The sequence below is a fragment of the Saccopteryx bilineata genome, chromosome 12 (assembly GCF_036850765.1).
Source record: "Saccopteryx bilineata isolate mSacBil1 chromosome 12, mSacBil1_pri_phased_curated, whole genome shotgun sequence".
NCBI lineage: Eukaryota > Metazoa > Chordata > Mammalia > Chiroptera > Emballonuridae > Saccopteryx > Saccopteryx bilineata.
Genome location: NC_089501.1, coordinates 5277875 through 5291144, shown reverse-complemented (window position 1 = coordinate 5291144; position 13270 = coordinate 5277875). Strand labels below are relative to the sequence as shown.

General features: G+C 43.4%; 2 protein-coding genes across 10 annotated transcripts in view; one reads left to right on the top strand and one right to left on the bottom strand.

Moving 5' to 3' along the window:
• Positions 1 to 2599, top strand: part of PPIL6 (peptidylprolyl isomerase like 6) — a 46587-nt gene extending 43988 nt beyond the window's left edge. For all 8 annotated transcript variants that reach the window (XM_066248418.1, XM_066248415.1, XM_066248414.1 and 5 more), the window contains one exon: positions 2113 to 2599. In XM_066248418.1, coding sequence (XP_066104515.1) covers positions 2113 to 2224 — 112 coding nt within the window. In that variant the 3' untranslated portion in view covers positions 2225 to 2599. The remainder of the gene's footprint in view (positions 1 to 2112) is intronic.
• An 85-nt stretch (positions 2600 to 2684) lies between these two features.
• Positions 2685 to 13179, bottom strand: C12H1orf35 (chromosome 12 C1orf35 homolog). Of its 2 annotated transcripts, XM_066248459.1 has the most exons (3): positions 13083 to 13179; positions 12700 to 12800; positions 2685 to 6394 (listed from the first exon to the last, which is right to left on the bottom strand). In XM_066248459.1, the coding sequence occupies exon 3, from the start codon at positions 6103 to 6105 to the stop codon at positions 5425 to 5427; it is 681 nt and encodes a 226-aa protein (XP_066104556.1). In that variant the 5' UTR covers positions 6106 to 6394; positions 12700 to 12800; positions 13083 to 13179; the 3' UTR covers positions 2685 to 5424. The 2 variants fall into 2 exon arrangements, with proteins under 2 accessions (XP_066104556.1, XP_066104557.1); XM_066248460.1 differs by lacking the exon at positions 13083 to 13179 and having other exon boundaries at positions 12700 to 13076.
• Between the last annotated feature and the right edge of the window lie 91 nt (positions 13180 to 13270).

Below are 13270 nucleotides of genomic sequence, written 5' to 3'. Positions count from 1 at the left end.
TAGTTCCCATTGAAATACTGGTCAGTTTGTTGATTTAAATTTACTTGTTCTTTATTTTAAATATTGTATTTGTTCCCGTTTCGTTTTTTTACTTTAAAATAAGATATGTGCAGTGTGCATAAGGATTTAGTCATAGTTTTTTTTTTATAGTCCGGCCCTCCAATGGTCTGAGGAACAGTGAACTGGCCCCCTGTGTAAAAAGTTTGGGGACCCCTGGTCTAGAGCAATGAATGGTAGTCAACCTGGTTCCTACCACCCACTAGTGGGCATTCCAGCTTTCATGGTGGGCAGTAGCGGAGCAACCAAAGTTGTTTTATAAAGATTTATTCTGCCAAACTTAGTGAAAATCTGACATAAAGTACTTGGTAAGTAATTATTATTATATGCTTTAACTTGCTGTAACTCTGCTTTATAAATGTTATAAAGTTACTTCCCTACTTTATAAATCACCATTACCTGTGGAACCGGTGGGCAGTTAGAAAATTTTACTACTAACAGAGATACAAAAGTGGGCGGTAGGTATAAAAAGGTTGACTACCCCTGCGCTAGAGGAACTCCTAGGATCTTGAAATTTGAATGGTTGGTGCCTTTTACCAAGATAGAGAATACAAGGAGAAGGATATGAGAAAGATCATGTATTCAGGATGGGCAAGTCATGATTCGGATACAAGAGGCAGGAGGTAACTTCTGAATACCAGGAGTAGGTATTCAAGCTGGGCAGTGGCTGGAGATACATATTTGGAAGCTGTTGATATGGCAGCTGAGCTACAGCCAGACTAGAGTACCATCACTCCCAGAACAACTTCTGGTCTTTTGCTTATTTGTTCATTCTTCTTCCCTTCAGCCTGCCAAAATTATTTTCAAGGCTTAGTTTAGAAACCTCCCCGATTACCAAAATGAAACTGGTTGATTTTCCTCTTTGGCACACTGTGAACAACATGAAGTAGGGGCTGGGTCTCACTCATCTTGTGCCCTAACACCTATCATGGTAGAGAGGTGCACACAGGAGGTGCTCCTTATTTGTGGGACCAATTTGGAGAATAGGCTTCACATCCTTTTTGGACAGAGGTGAATCTGTCCCTTTTGTACCACTCTTTGTCCGCAGGGATGTACCATGTGTCCTGCTCTGTGCCCTGGTTTCTGACTTGGATGGCAAAGATAGAGCCAAGAGGCAGACAAAGATTACAGCATGATTAGTGTCAGCACGTACCTATAACAAACATTTCATGTCTCTATAATGGTTCATGAAACAGAAATTGCACCTTCCCTTCAGCCACAACTTAACCCAAGCACTGGGAGAGGGCACTGGCCCTATGTTTGGGGCTGTCTCTTAACTAAGAGAACTATCAGAAAATTAGCCCCACTCAGAGTGCTAGCTCATGGCCAGCGGATGTCCTCAGACCCAAACAGGCATGGTTTTGAGCTTTTATTTTTGTATCCAATGGATGTTGATTAGGTGCCAACTATATGCTAGGTGTTTTGGTTGGCAGTGAGCACTAAGCAAAGACATGATCTCTGCCCTCATTAAGAGAATTGGAAATGAATTAAAGTAGTATACAAATAAATGTCAAGTTTAACCCTGGTAATTCCTATAAAGGGGTCCACAAGGAAGCAGTGACTGAGCTAAGATCTGAAGGAAGGCCAGGAAGGGACCAGGTAGAGGGGTTGGGGTTGGGGGCAAGAGCAAAGGAGATAGCAGTGGCAGGAAGGGCTCAAGGTACTACGGAGATAGTTAAAGCCAGTCTGGCTGGAGCAGAGGACAGGGAAGCGTGCTGCAAGACAGCCCTGGAGGGCTGCGGGGAGGCTGGCCATGGTAGAGATTCTTGGTTTTATCATAAGGATAATGGGAAATTACTGAAGTGTTTTAAGCAGGGATGTGAGATCAGATTTGTATTTTTACAACTTCACCCTGATGGCAGTGAGGATAACAGATTGGAACGGTCCCAGACAGATGTGGGATGTGGACACATTTAGAGCTATTTAAGATATTTATGACTAATGTTAATTTACTTTGTAGGAAATCTCCTTAACTAAGCTAGATAGCACTCAATTTAGGAATGTAAGATAAATGTGAAAATTTATGACTAAATTTTGTTTTTTCTCCTATATTAGGCAATTAATTGAAGGAACAGAAGTTCTTCAACAACTAGAATTGGTTCCAACAGAGAATGAAAGACCAGTACAACAATGCACAATTATTAACAGTGGAAGTTTTTATGCTTGATATTCGTATCAATATTTTCTGACAACTTATTATGTATCTGACCAGCTGTTTCTAGATATAATTAAACAGTGCTTGATGCAATTTAATTTCAAAGTTGTGGCAGACACTGTAGGTTGGCTCACCCAAAACCCATTATCTCCCTCTTTTCCTTTCTTGCTTCTGCTATAGACTATAAAAGCACAAAACTCAATTTTCTGGCCCTGGCCAGTTGGCTCAGCGGTAGAGCGTCGGCCTGGCGTGCGGGGGACCCGGGTTCGATTCCCGGCCAGGGCACATAGGAGAAGCGCCCATTTGCTTCTCCACCCCCCCCTTCCTCTCTGTCTCTCTCTTCCCCTCCCACAGCCAAGGCTCCATTGGAGCAAAGATGGCCCGGGCGCTGGGGATGGCTCCTTGGCCTCTGCCCCAGACGCTAGAGTGGCTCTGGTTGCGGCAGAGCGTCGCCCTTGGTGGGTGTGCCGGGTGGATCCCGGTTGGGCGCATGCAGGAGTCTGTCTGTCTCTCCCCGCTTCTAGCTTCAGAAAAATACAAAAAAAAACCCCCTCAATTTTCTAATTTTCCTCAGCCTCCTGTATAGCCAAGAGTGCTCGTGGAATACCATTCTGGCCAGTGAGACAGGAGTTGAATGCCAGAGGTTGGAGCCATAAAGAAAGGCCAAGAGAACTGCAAGGATATCAGCCCAACTCTTGAGCTGCAGAGCCAATACCAGCCACTGCATATCTCTGGTCTTACTGTATCAGACAGATAGACCAGTTCATGTTACTGTTGGTTCAGTTTTTTTTTAAGTGAGATAGACTCCTGCATGCACCCTGAACAGGATCCACCTGGCAACTCCCATCTGGGGCCAATGCTCAGACTAACCGAACTATCCTCAGCGCCCAGGGCCAATGCTTGAACCAACTGAACCACTAGCTGTGGGAAGATAAAAGGGAAAGAAGGGGAGAGAAGCAGATGGTCACTTTTCTTGTGTGCCCTGACCAGGAATCAAACCCAAGCCATCCGTATGCCAGGTCGATGCTCTATCCACTTAGCCAACTGGCCAGGGTGGCTGAGTATTTTCTTACTTGTAGCCAAAACCATTCTTAATTTACAGCAGTATGTAACAGATGATCTTTGAATCCTAAAATACTTGTAATGATGTTGTTTGTAATTACATTTCTGCCATGAGAAACCTAACAACCAAGTAGGAGAGACAATAGAATAAAAATAATTGTTATATTTCGTTGTTTATACAGAGCATTCAGAAAAGGCTATCTCTGAATGTTTTACAGCAGTGGTCCCCAACCTTTTTTGGGCCATGTACCAGTTTAATGTCAGAAAATATTTTCACGGACCAGCCTTTAGGGTGGGACAGATAAATGTATCACATTACGAAGACAAGCGTCAAGAGTGAGTCTTAGACGGATGTAACAGAGGGAATCTGGTCATTTCTTAAAAATAAAACATTGTTCAGACTTAAATATAAGTAAAACAGAAATAATGTAAGTTATTTATTCTTTCTCTGTGGACCAGTGCCGGTCCATGGCTCGGGGGTTAGGGACCAGTTTTATAGGACATGAATAGAATGCTTGTCTCTGAGCCATACCAACCAAGGGCTTGGCTGACAAGTCTCCATGGTGACCGACTTCTAAGATATTATTAGGGATCCAGCTTTATCAGCTGTTCCTTAGTCTGAGATTTTTCAGACCATGTCACTTGGGGAATGTTTTTGGCAAGACTGCTGGACCCTGTCTTTGAGCTACTATTTCTAAGATGTGTGATAGGGATTCTATGCATTAATTTTTTAGCTCTTTCCCTAGAGGATCTCATTTAGCACACTGGGCACCCATCACTTGGGAATCATGGCAAGACATAAGTAATGGTTTCAGCCTTCTTTTTATGGTCAGTGGTGACTTGACTCTGTTAATGGTGATCCCTGCTCAACTGCACAGCCACCACTATTGCTGCATGCCTGTTCTGCCCAGAGCCATTGTACTTTTCTTGCTCTTAGCAGGATAATTTTTTTTAAGTTTATTTTAAGAGAGAAAAAGGATAGAGAGAAGGGGGGAGGAGCAAGAAGCATCAACTCCCATATGTGCCATGACTAGGCAAGTCCAGGATTTTAACCAGTGACCTCAGCATTCCAGGTCAACACTTTATCCACTGCGCCACCACAGGTCAGATGAGGTTTGTCTACAAATATGATCTCTCTTTGAGTCAATCTTCTAGAAACAGGCCTCTAATTGACTTAGGGTGTACCAAACGTAGGCATATGCTTTATTTTATTCTTTAATGATTATAGATTCACAGGAAGTTGCAAAAATAGTACAGAGCAGTCCTGTGTACCAGTCACCCAGTTTCCCCAATGGACATATCTTATGCAATTACAGTACAGTACCAAAATAGGCAATCAACATTGGTACAACATGTATCATTATTTTATCACGTAGAATCACGTGACTGACATCATGATCAAGACACAGAACTTTGCCAGTGCCACAGGGACCTCCTTGGGGATACCCCTTTATAGTTATACCTACTCCCCTGTCTCCCACTATCCCCAACTGCTGAAAACTGGCATATACATTAAAAAAAAATAATAACCTCTCACTGCAATATAGCATATGGTTTTATACTAAAATCTGAAGTGAATGGAGAGAAAGTATACTGTGTCACATTCTCAACTGATCCAGAGGCAGCACAGTGTTAAGGATGTATGTCTTAGAGGCAGACAATCTGCATTTGAATCCTGGTGCTTACATTCCCTAGCAGCAAAAGGCCAGGCAAGAACTTCACTGTGCCACTATTTCCTCATCTCCAATGATAGTTCCTACCACATAAACTCGTTGTGAGGGTTCAAGGAATTAATAATTTGTATAAAGGACCTAGAATAGGACCTGTTATAATGTTAGTGCTCCATAAAATGTATGCCCAGTAATTACCAGTGTATAACCTTCAGGGTGTTGCTTAGGAACTTCTATTTTTTTTTTCAGCTTAAAATAAGTTTATTTAAGTACAAAGGGTGGGTCAACACAAAGGAAAATAGAAGTAGCAGTATTTGGAGCCTAAGCAGGTGGACCTCTGGGCAGGTGTGTCCTCACCTGGACTCCTTGCCTGCTTACAGGGGCAAGCCTGCCCTCCGGCTATCTGGGCCTGGCAGGGCACGTGCTCAAGGGCTTCAGGGCAGGCCTGCCTGAGGAGGGCAGGGTCCTAGTGGACGGGCCTCAGTCACTGTCATGCCCTTGCCTCATCTTGCAGCAAGGAGAGGAGGCTGCCCCGGTCCTGTGCTCCTTTTCTCTCTTCTTCTCTTTCTTGTGCTTCTTCTTTTTTTTCTTCTTCTCTTTCCTGCTCTTCTTGTGACTCCTGGGGCTGTCCCGGCCCGGCTCCGCCCTCTCCTCCGGCCTTGGCCTCCTGGAGGTGGCGGCGGCCCCGGGGCGCGCGCTGTCCGCGCGGTGGTGCGTGAACACGGCCAGCCCCAGCTTCACGGCCTCCTTGTCCTCCCGGGACAGAGCCACTCGGCCCGCAGAGCCGCTGGAGCTCCCCAGCCCCAGCAGCCGGTCCACGCCCTTCTCCTCGGGATCACTTCCTTCGCGCTTGCCAATCTCCACGAAGTCCTCCTTGCTCAGGCCGGTGGGCTGCTTCCGCACGTTCTTGTAGCCCAGCGCCGCCATGAGCGCCTCCTGCTCCGCCTGCCTCACGGCCGCCAGCTCCTCCTCACGGCTCGTGCCCGCGCGGTCCTCCCGGCCCTTCGTGTACCAGGTGAGGTCGCGGCCCTTCTGCCAGCGGCCCACGGGGGCCATCAGCGAGTTGCCCAAGTAGTTCTCCCTCTGCTTGTCGGTCTTCACATCCTCCCAGCTGAACTGGTCCTGCCCGCCACGCACGCCGCCTCGGCTGGAGCCGAACATGCTGCCAGCACCGGTGGCCTCCGCTCTGGAGCCTGTCCTTTAAAAAGTTCCTCAATGACTCTGATTAACAGCCAGATTTGGGACACACTGAGGAGGAGCTCCCTCCTCTTCCTCCAGTCTTAAGTTCTGGCAACCTGAGAACTCAGGCTCCAGATGTGCTCTCTGGGCCTTTGGATGGGTTCCTGTGGTCACACTGAGAACACCTCAAAGTGGGGAGCTGGGCTTGTCGCAGGGACTCTGACCAGCTAGTGAGGCATGCGAGGAATGAAACTGATGCTTTGCAGATATCCTGGTTAAAACAAATTACAAACATCAATCATGTAATAACAATCAGCAAACAATTCATATGGGCAATGAACACATATATTATGTCTTAAGTATTTTATGTGTAAGAACTGGGTTATCTTCTTGGGTGTAAGAAACCTATCTCAGCTCCCTTTATTTTTTAGTTTAGTTGCAATGTAAAGGCAGACGGTTCAATCTTTCTACAGAAGGGCGCTTTCAGGCTCCCTGTGTTCCCTCTCACTTTCTACTTTCAGGCTGTATAGAAGCTTTACTGATCTGTATATGCAGTGTTTCTTATCACCCCACTTAAAGGTACACATACTAATACTTCTGTATCAGAATATGTATTATAATTTGTATGTAAAGATTTTGATTTAATTAAACAAAAGAAATTCTAGATTTTTCCAAGTCTATGAATATGAGAGTAAAGGCATTCTGATAACGTATATACAGTATTAGTTATATAGCCTTGCCCTAATTGCTGATATGGCAGAGTCACGTGCAGAGACTACTTCTTACACTAAGCCTATCAATAAGGGGAGTGTGGGGTCTGGACATTTTTCTTATTTTGGGAGATGTGAGATAAACATTTAAAATCCTACCTAAAGAATCTGTCCCAACAGCAAACAGTGCCAATTACTTGTTACTAAGTACACAGTCTGGTAAACTCATGACCCCATACTCTTGAGTATTTACACTTCATACATATTTTTTTAAAAAGCATATTTGTTTTAGTCCCAGCTACCTAGCAATGTGGAAGTAAAATCACTTCATCTTTACTTTTCTCATTTGTAAAAAAGATCGGAAAAATAAAAAAGTTGGAGGCTCTCTTCAGGCTCTAATCACTTCAGTGAGTCTCTGGGTAAATTTATAAAATCAATAACACTATTATTTGCTTGGCGTTTCAGCTTCATTAGTAAAACTGAAGCACATCTGTCCCATAGTGGTCTCTGAGAATGAACTGAGATAGTATATGAAGATTCTTCACATGATGCTTGACACAGACCAAGCTATTGAATAAAAACTAGTTTCTCTTCTGGAATATCAACCCACAAAAACCAGTCAAGCTGCCACTAACAGAGAATATCATCATTTCAAGAAACATCAAGTCCCTGTTATGTTCAGTATTAGTCATTCTCACTAACATATTAATTTTTAATTGACTGAATTAGTTCATCCTCAAAATTAAAACTGATCTCTATTACACCTTGTGATACTCTCTCCCGTATGAAAACTCACTTTTTAAACTAGTACTATATTGGTTATACTATCCACTACCCTTCCCAAAATGGAATCACAACTTAAAACAGGCAAATCTAGTCAGTCCATATCTCAAATTTTAAACATACAAAATATTTGCAACAAACTCAATAGTAACATATGCAACATGAATTACAAAGTTTGGTATTTGATAGGGGGCTTTGAAAAAGTGGTAAGTCATAGGTTCTTTTTCTTCACTGTCAACAGAAATGTTGAGCCTCTCAAAACAGATTCCTGGGCTTTATCCCAGTTTCTAATTGAATGGGTCTGGACTGGGCAGAAAAATTTACATTTTTAACATGTGCCAGGTGTTGCTGATGCTGTTTGTCTAGAGAACACACGTTAAGAACCACTGGATGTATTAGAGACATAGATATATGAGAGACTTGTGGCATGTTGGTATGTGGAAGAAAGATGACAGCTGTAAAACAATGACTTGTGTTGACAAAAGAAAAAATGAGGAAGGATGATGAGACAAGAAACTTTAATTTTATATCAAAGCAGCAGGAAAGGATGCAGAGACTGGAGTCCTGGTGTGGAGCCCTGATGCTCCAGGCTGGGTGGGAGGTGAGTGCTCCAGCTGATGGAGAAGAAACATGGCCATCTGGGGCTTTGGAGGAGGGGCTGGGACCTTGGATGCCTTGGGACAGTGCTCTTGACCACTCAATACAGAATCACTGGAATATTTTAATAACCACAATGTCCATCTCCTAGTGTTCCAGCTAAAGATCAGCTCAAGGCAAGACTGTGAGGAACACAAAAGATTCCTGGACCCAGAGGAAGTAGTAGCTAATACAGGTTATCAGAAAGCTGCCTGGGGTGTACTTTAGCTTGAACTTGGGAATTGTTCCTAAGAAATGAGTTAGAAAAAAGGCTTTCTTCTGTTTCCTAAAGGACTGAGAGATATCATGGAAAAAGCTCTAGAAGACCCAGAGTTTGAAGTGGAATAGAAATAAAGAATGCATCTCAGTTACCAGCCTAGAGAGAACCTAGGCTGTCCCCATGACTCCTACACATCCAGGGGTCTTGTGCCTTTTGTGCCCTAACCTTACATTTCTAAAACAAAGAATCAAAAACTTTACAATATGTCTTGCTTGATGTAATTTTATAGATTATTCACTATTAATACCTATAGCAATTTAGGAGGTGGAATTAGAATAGTTCTCCACAAGTAATAGTATAAAGCAGCCTTAAACTTTCATAGCTATACATGTTGTATCAGAACGGCGAATAACAGACCTCCTGCCACACAATCAAGAAGCCAAATTAAGGAGTCTTTAATTAACGCTGGTGTGACCGCATGGAGACCTAAGTCATTCAAATCAATGCAGCAGTGAACAATTTGGGGCTAGCTTTTAAAGACAAAATTACATACTGATTGAGGAATGGTGAGGAGAGGAAGCGTAGCAGTAAAACAAAGCAGTGAAACAGCTTTCTTACAATGTTTATCTATAGCAGTGATAGTCAACCTGGTCCCTACCGCCCACTAGTGGGCGTTCCAGCTTTCATGGTGGGCAGTAGCAGAGCAACCAAAGTATAAATAAAAAGATAGATTTAACTATAGTAAGTTGTTTTATAAAGATTTATTCTGCCAAACTTAGCAAAAATCCCACATAAAGTACTTAGTAAGTAATTATTATTATATGCTTTAACTTGCTGTAACTCTGCTTTATAAATGTTATAAAGTAAAGTTACTTCTCTACTTTATAAATTACCATTACTGTGGAACCGGTGGGCGGTTAGAAAAATTTACTACTAACAGAGATAAAAAAGTGGGTGGTAGGTATAAAAAGGTTGACTACCCCTGATCTATAGGGTTAATTCAGGGAGAAACATTCTGAGAACACTTGCAACTTTGCAAAGCTAGCCCAAGGCCACGGTCTGGGAGACCAGCCTCAAGTCCAGGCATGAGGAGTCTTTTTAGAAAAAGTAAGTTCTACGAAAAGTCTCTTTGTTTTAGAGAAAGTAAGTTCTGCTCAAAATTATTTATGCTAAGAGTCTTTTTTTTTCTGTATTTCAATACACATGTACATATGGATCTCTTTTAAATGCAAATTGTGATCAGGAGGCTTTGGGTGAGGCCTGAGATTTTATATGTCTAAGAAACCTATAGGTGGTATGAATATCTGTGAAGCACACTTTGAGAAGCTAGAGTAAAGCAATGGTTTCTCACCTAAGCAGCAGATCAGAAACACCTGGGGAGCTTTTAAAACTCCTGATGCCCAGGCATTATTCCAAGCTAATTAAATCAGTATCCAGACATCAGTATTTTTCAAAACTTCCCATGATTCTTATGTTCAGCCAAGGTTGAGAACTGCTCTAAAGTGTAATGCTCTTCTCTAAAACCCTGGAACAGATATAAAAGAAATATCCGTAGTCAAAGGAGAGCACCTCCTACTGACAGATCTCTAGTATATTATCAATCCTAATTATGTTATTAACATGTTAGCAACAATCTGAATACACATTTTTAGCTCACTATTACATTTTTTTCTTTTTTTCCAAGTGAGAGGATACAAGATAGAGATCCTGCATGCGCCCCAATCGGGATCCACCCAGCAATCCCTGTCTGAGGCTGATGATACTCTGCCCCTCTGGGGCCATGCTCCCAACCAAGCTATTTCTAGCACCCAAGGCAGAGGCTCCACAGAGCTATCCTCAGCGCCTGGGGCCTATGCGCTGGAACCAACAGAGCCATGACCCTACGGTGGGGGAAAGGGAGAAAGGAAGAGAGGGAAAGAGGGAGAGAAGGAGAGGAAAGAGGGGGTGAGAAGCAGATGGTTGCTTCTCCTGTGTGCCCTGACTGGTAATTGAACCTGGGACATCCACATGCCGGCTGACACTACCGCTGAGCCAACCAGCCAGGGCCTTCACTATTAAATTTGATTTATTACAATTCTTCTCTAATTTGGTTGAAACATTTAAATATTAGACGAAGTTTAATACATGTTATTAAAACAGTATGCTGGTCCTTGCACAGGAATGGGGAAAATGACTTTACAAGTCTTTCTTAATCTAGTTCAACAAAATGCCATGGATATAAAATAAAATAAACTGATAACTTTTTTAGTCTTAAAACAAGAGAGTGAAATGTCTCCTAATAAGAACTAATAAAAATCTGAGGACTAGAGTCAAACATCTGGATAACAAATTGTAAAACAATGACCTCCATAGTGGGGTTCATTCTAGGGCCCTGGTCTCAAGCTGCGGCTCTTCCACAAAATACCACGTGTGGGCACTACCTCAATAAGGAATGTACCTACCTATATAGTTTAAGTTAAAAAAATTTAGCTCTTGGCCCTGGCTGGTTGGCTCAGCGGTAGAGCGTCGGCCTAGCATGCGGAGGACCCGGGTTCGATTCCCGGCCAGGGCACATAGGAGAAGCGCCCATTTGCTTCTCCACCCCTCCGCCGCGCCTTCCTCTCTGTCTCTCCCTTCCTCTCTGTCTCTCCCTTCCCCTCCCGCAGCCAAGGCTCCATTGGAGCAAGGATGGCCCGGGCGCTGGGGATGGCTCTGTGGCCTCTGCCCCAGGCGCTAGAGTGGCTCTGGTTGCAACATGGCGACGCCCAGGATGGGCAGAGCCTCGCCCCATGGTGGGCGTGCCGGGTGGATCCCGGTCGGGCGCATGCGGGAGTGTCTGACTGTCTCTCCCTGTTTCCAGCTTCAGAAAAATGCAAAAAAATTTAAAAAAAAAAAAAAAAAAAAAAAAAAATTTAGCTCTCAAAAGAAATTTCAATCATTGTACTGTTGATATTTGGCTCTGTGGACTAATGAGTTTGCCGACCACTGTTCTAGGGCTTACACAAGATAAGCCAGTAGGGTATGGGAAGAAAAAAGAACTTTTATTATATTTTTAACCTTAAAAAAATAAAAGTTGACTAGTGCCTTATTTGGTCTGGGTGTCAGTCATGTGCTAAATAAATATTGTGTGAAAGGTATCCTGAGAGAAGGGCAGATGTTTCACTGAAGGCTGATGATGGGTCCTCACTTTACTTGGCTGCACACTCATGCTTCTGGTCATACGTTGGATCAAAGCTCATCAATTTCTTACATCTGAACAAATCTCTAACTAGAGTAGTCAATGTAACATATATTCATAGTCATCAGGGTACAGAAGGGCCCCAGTGATTAGAATCTAGGGAATTATAAAAGCTTTCAAATTTAGGCCAAAAAAGGCAAGGTGCCAACAAGAGAAAAACTGTAACTCTTAAATTAAATTATAGCTGGCCCAAAGGTGGGAGGAAGAGATATGCGAAATCAATCAGTTAACAGCCAAAAGGCCAAAACCCACAAAGGACTGCTCCCTTCCTGAATGTACTTGAAACACTGAATCAACTTCCAGCTGGCATCCTCCTTACACATGAACTTTCCAGGACTATTGCCTGCAGCCAACAAATACTTCTTCTTATGGACTATTCACCAACCCAGAACTTTCTCGGTTTCACCTTTTCTTGCTTCCTTCCCCTCTTAGCTATAGCTAATGTAAATTTCTTCAAAACAATTTATTTTACTGCTCCAAACTCATTATATAAATGAGCACCCATCATCAACCCAGAAAAGTAGATGTCTTGGCCATCAAGCCCTGCTGCCAATGGTTCAAACTACACATTTCATGACCTGGTCTTTTTATCGGGTTAGCATACAGCTCAACAAACCCTTTCAGGACACCTTTTGGCCTCAAAGGTTTTGTTTCACAGCGTGTATGCAGACATTTTTGTGTGTGTGTTGTGGTCATTTCATAGCGAAACAGGTATCACAAAAGCAATTACTGTTCGTGCGTTATTTTATTAGAGTAGATGTGCATAACGAAGATTACATAATACAAACAGCTGAAAACAGACATTAAATACTTAGCTTTTACAACACAATTTTACCATTTGATATAAGCATGGCTGCACTCGTGAATGTTTCTGAGATAGGGCATCAGACGGCGCTTACCGTCACGAAAAGTCTGAGCAGTGACAGAAATTTAACAGGCATTTCGAAACCAAGCCCTGACGCCAAGCAATGTGTTTTGGTCAAGTCACTTTTGTGAATCTGTTTACTTACCAGTAAAGTGGGGATGGGAACCCAACAGATGAATTTCCAATTCAGATCGTCTCCGATTTTCTGACTATATTGGTGGCATTACTGGCTGCTGCTATCGCTGGCTGAAATAGCAAGAAATTCGGAAAAGTCAGGTTTGGGAAAGTGTAAAAGGTACACAGACGGTGTGCGGCTCCGGCCGAAGGCAGGAGACCGTTCTGGGTTTTTCAACCGTTCACACTAAGTGGGTGGTAGAGCACAAACCCCTTAACCACGTGGTCTCCATTTCCCTGGGAAGTCCCACCACTGGGTGACCTCCAGAAAAATCGATTTCTAAGGTAAAAAAACGGGATCCTATTAAGTAAGACCATTGGACCCGGGAAACACAGAACAAACCTAATTCTTACCCAGGTTCTAAAGGCACCGCACCTAAACAACTTCCGCCCCAGGGAACTCAGGCGGGGGGGGGCGGGGCCCTTAGGTCACGTGGGGCCGCGGAATTACAGCCTCTCTGGTCGCTTTGGGGGACGCCATGTGCCACGTCATGTAGGCTGTTCCATACAAGCCAGGGTGAGAACTTTCCTTTTGGCAGGAA

What these genes read in the sequence shown, in the direction of transcription:
- C12H1orf35 (XM_066248459.1), bottom strand. Translation starts at nt 6,105, where the DNA reads ATGTTCGGCTCCAGCCGAGGCGGCGTGCGTGGCGGGCAGGACCAGTTC.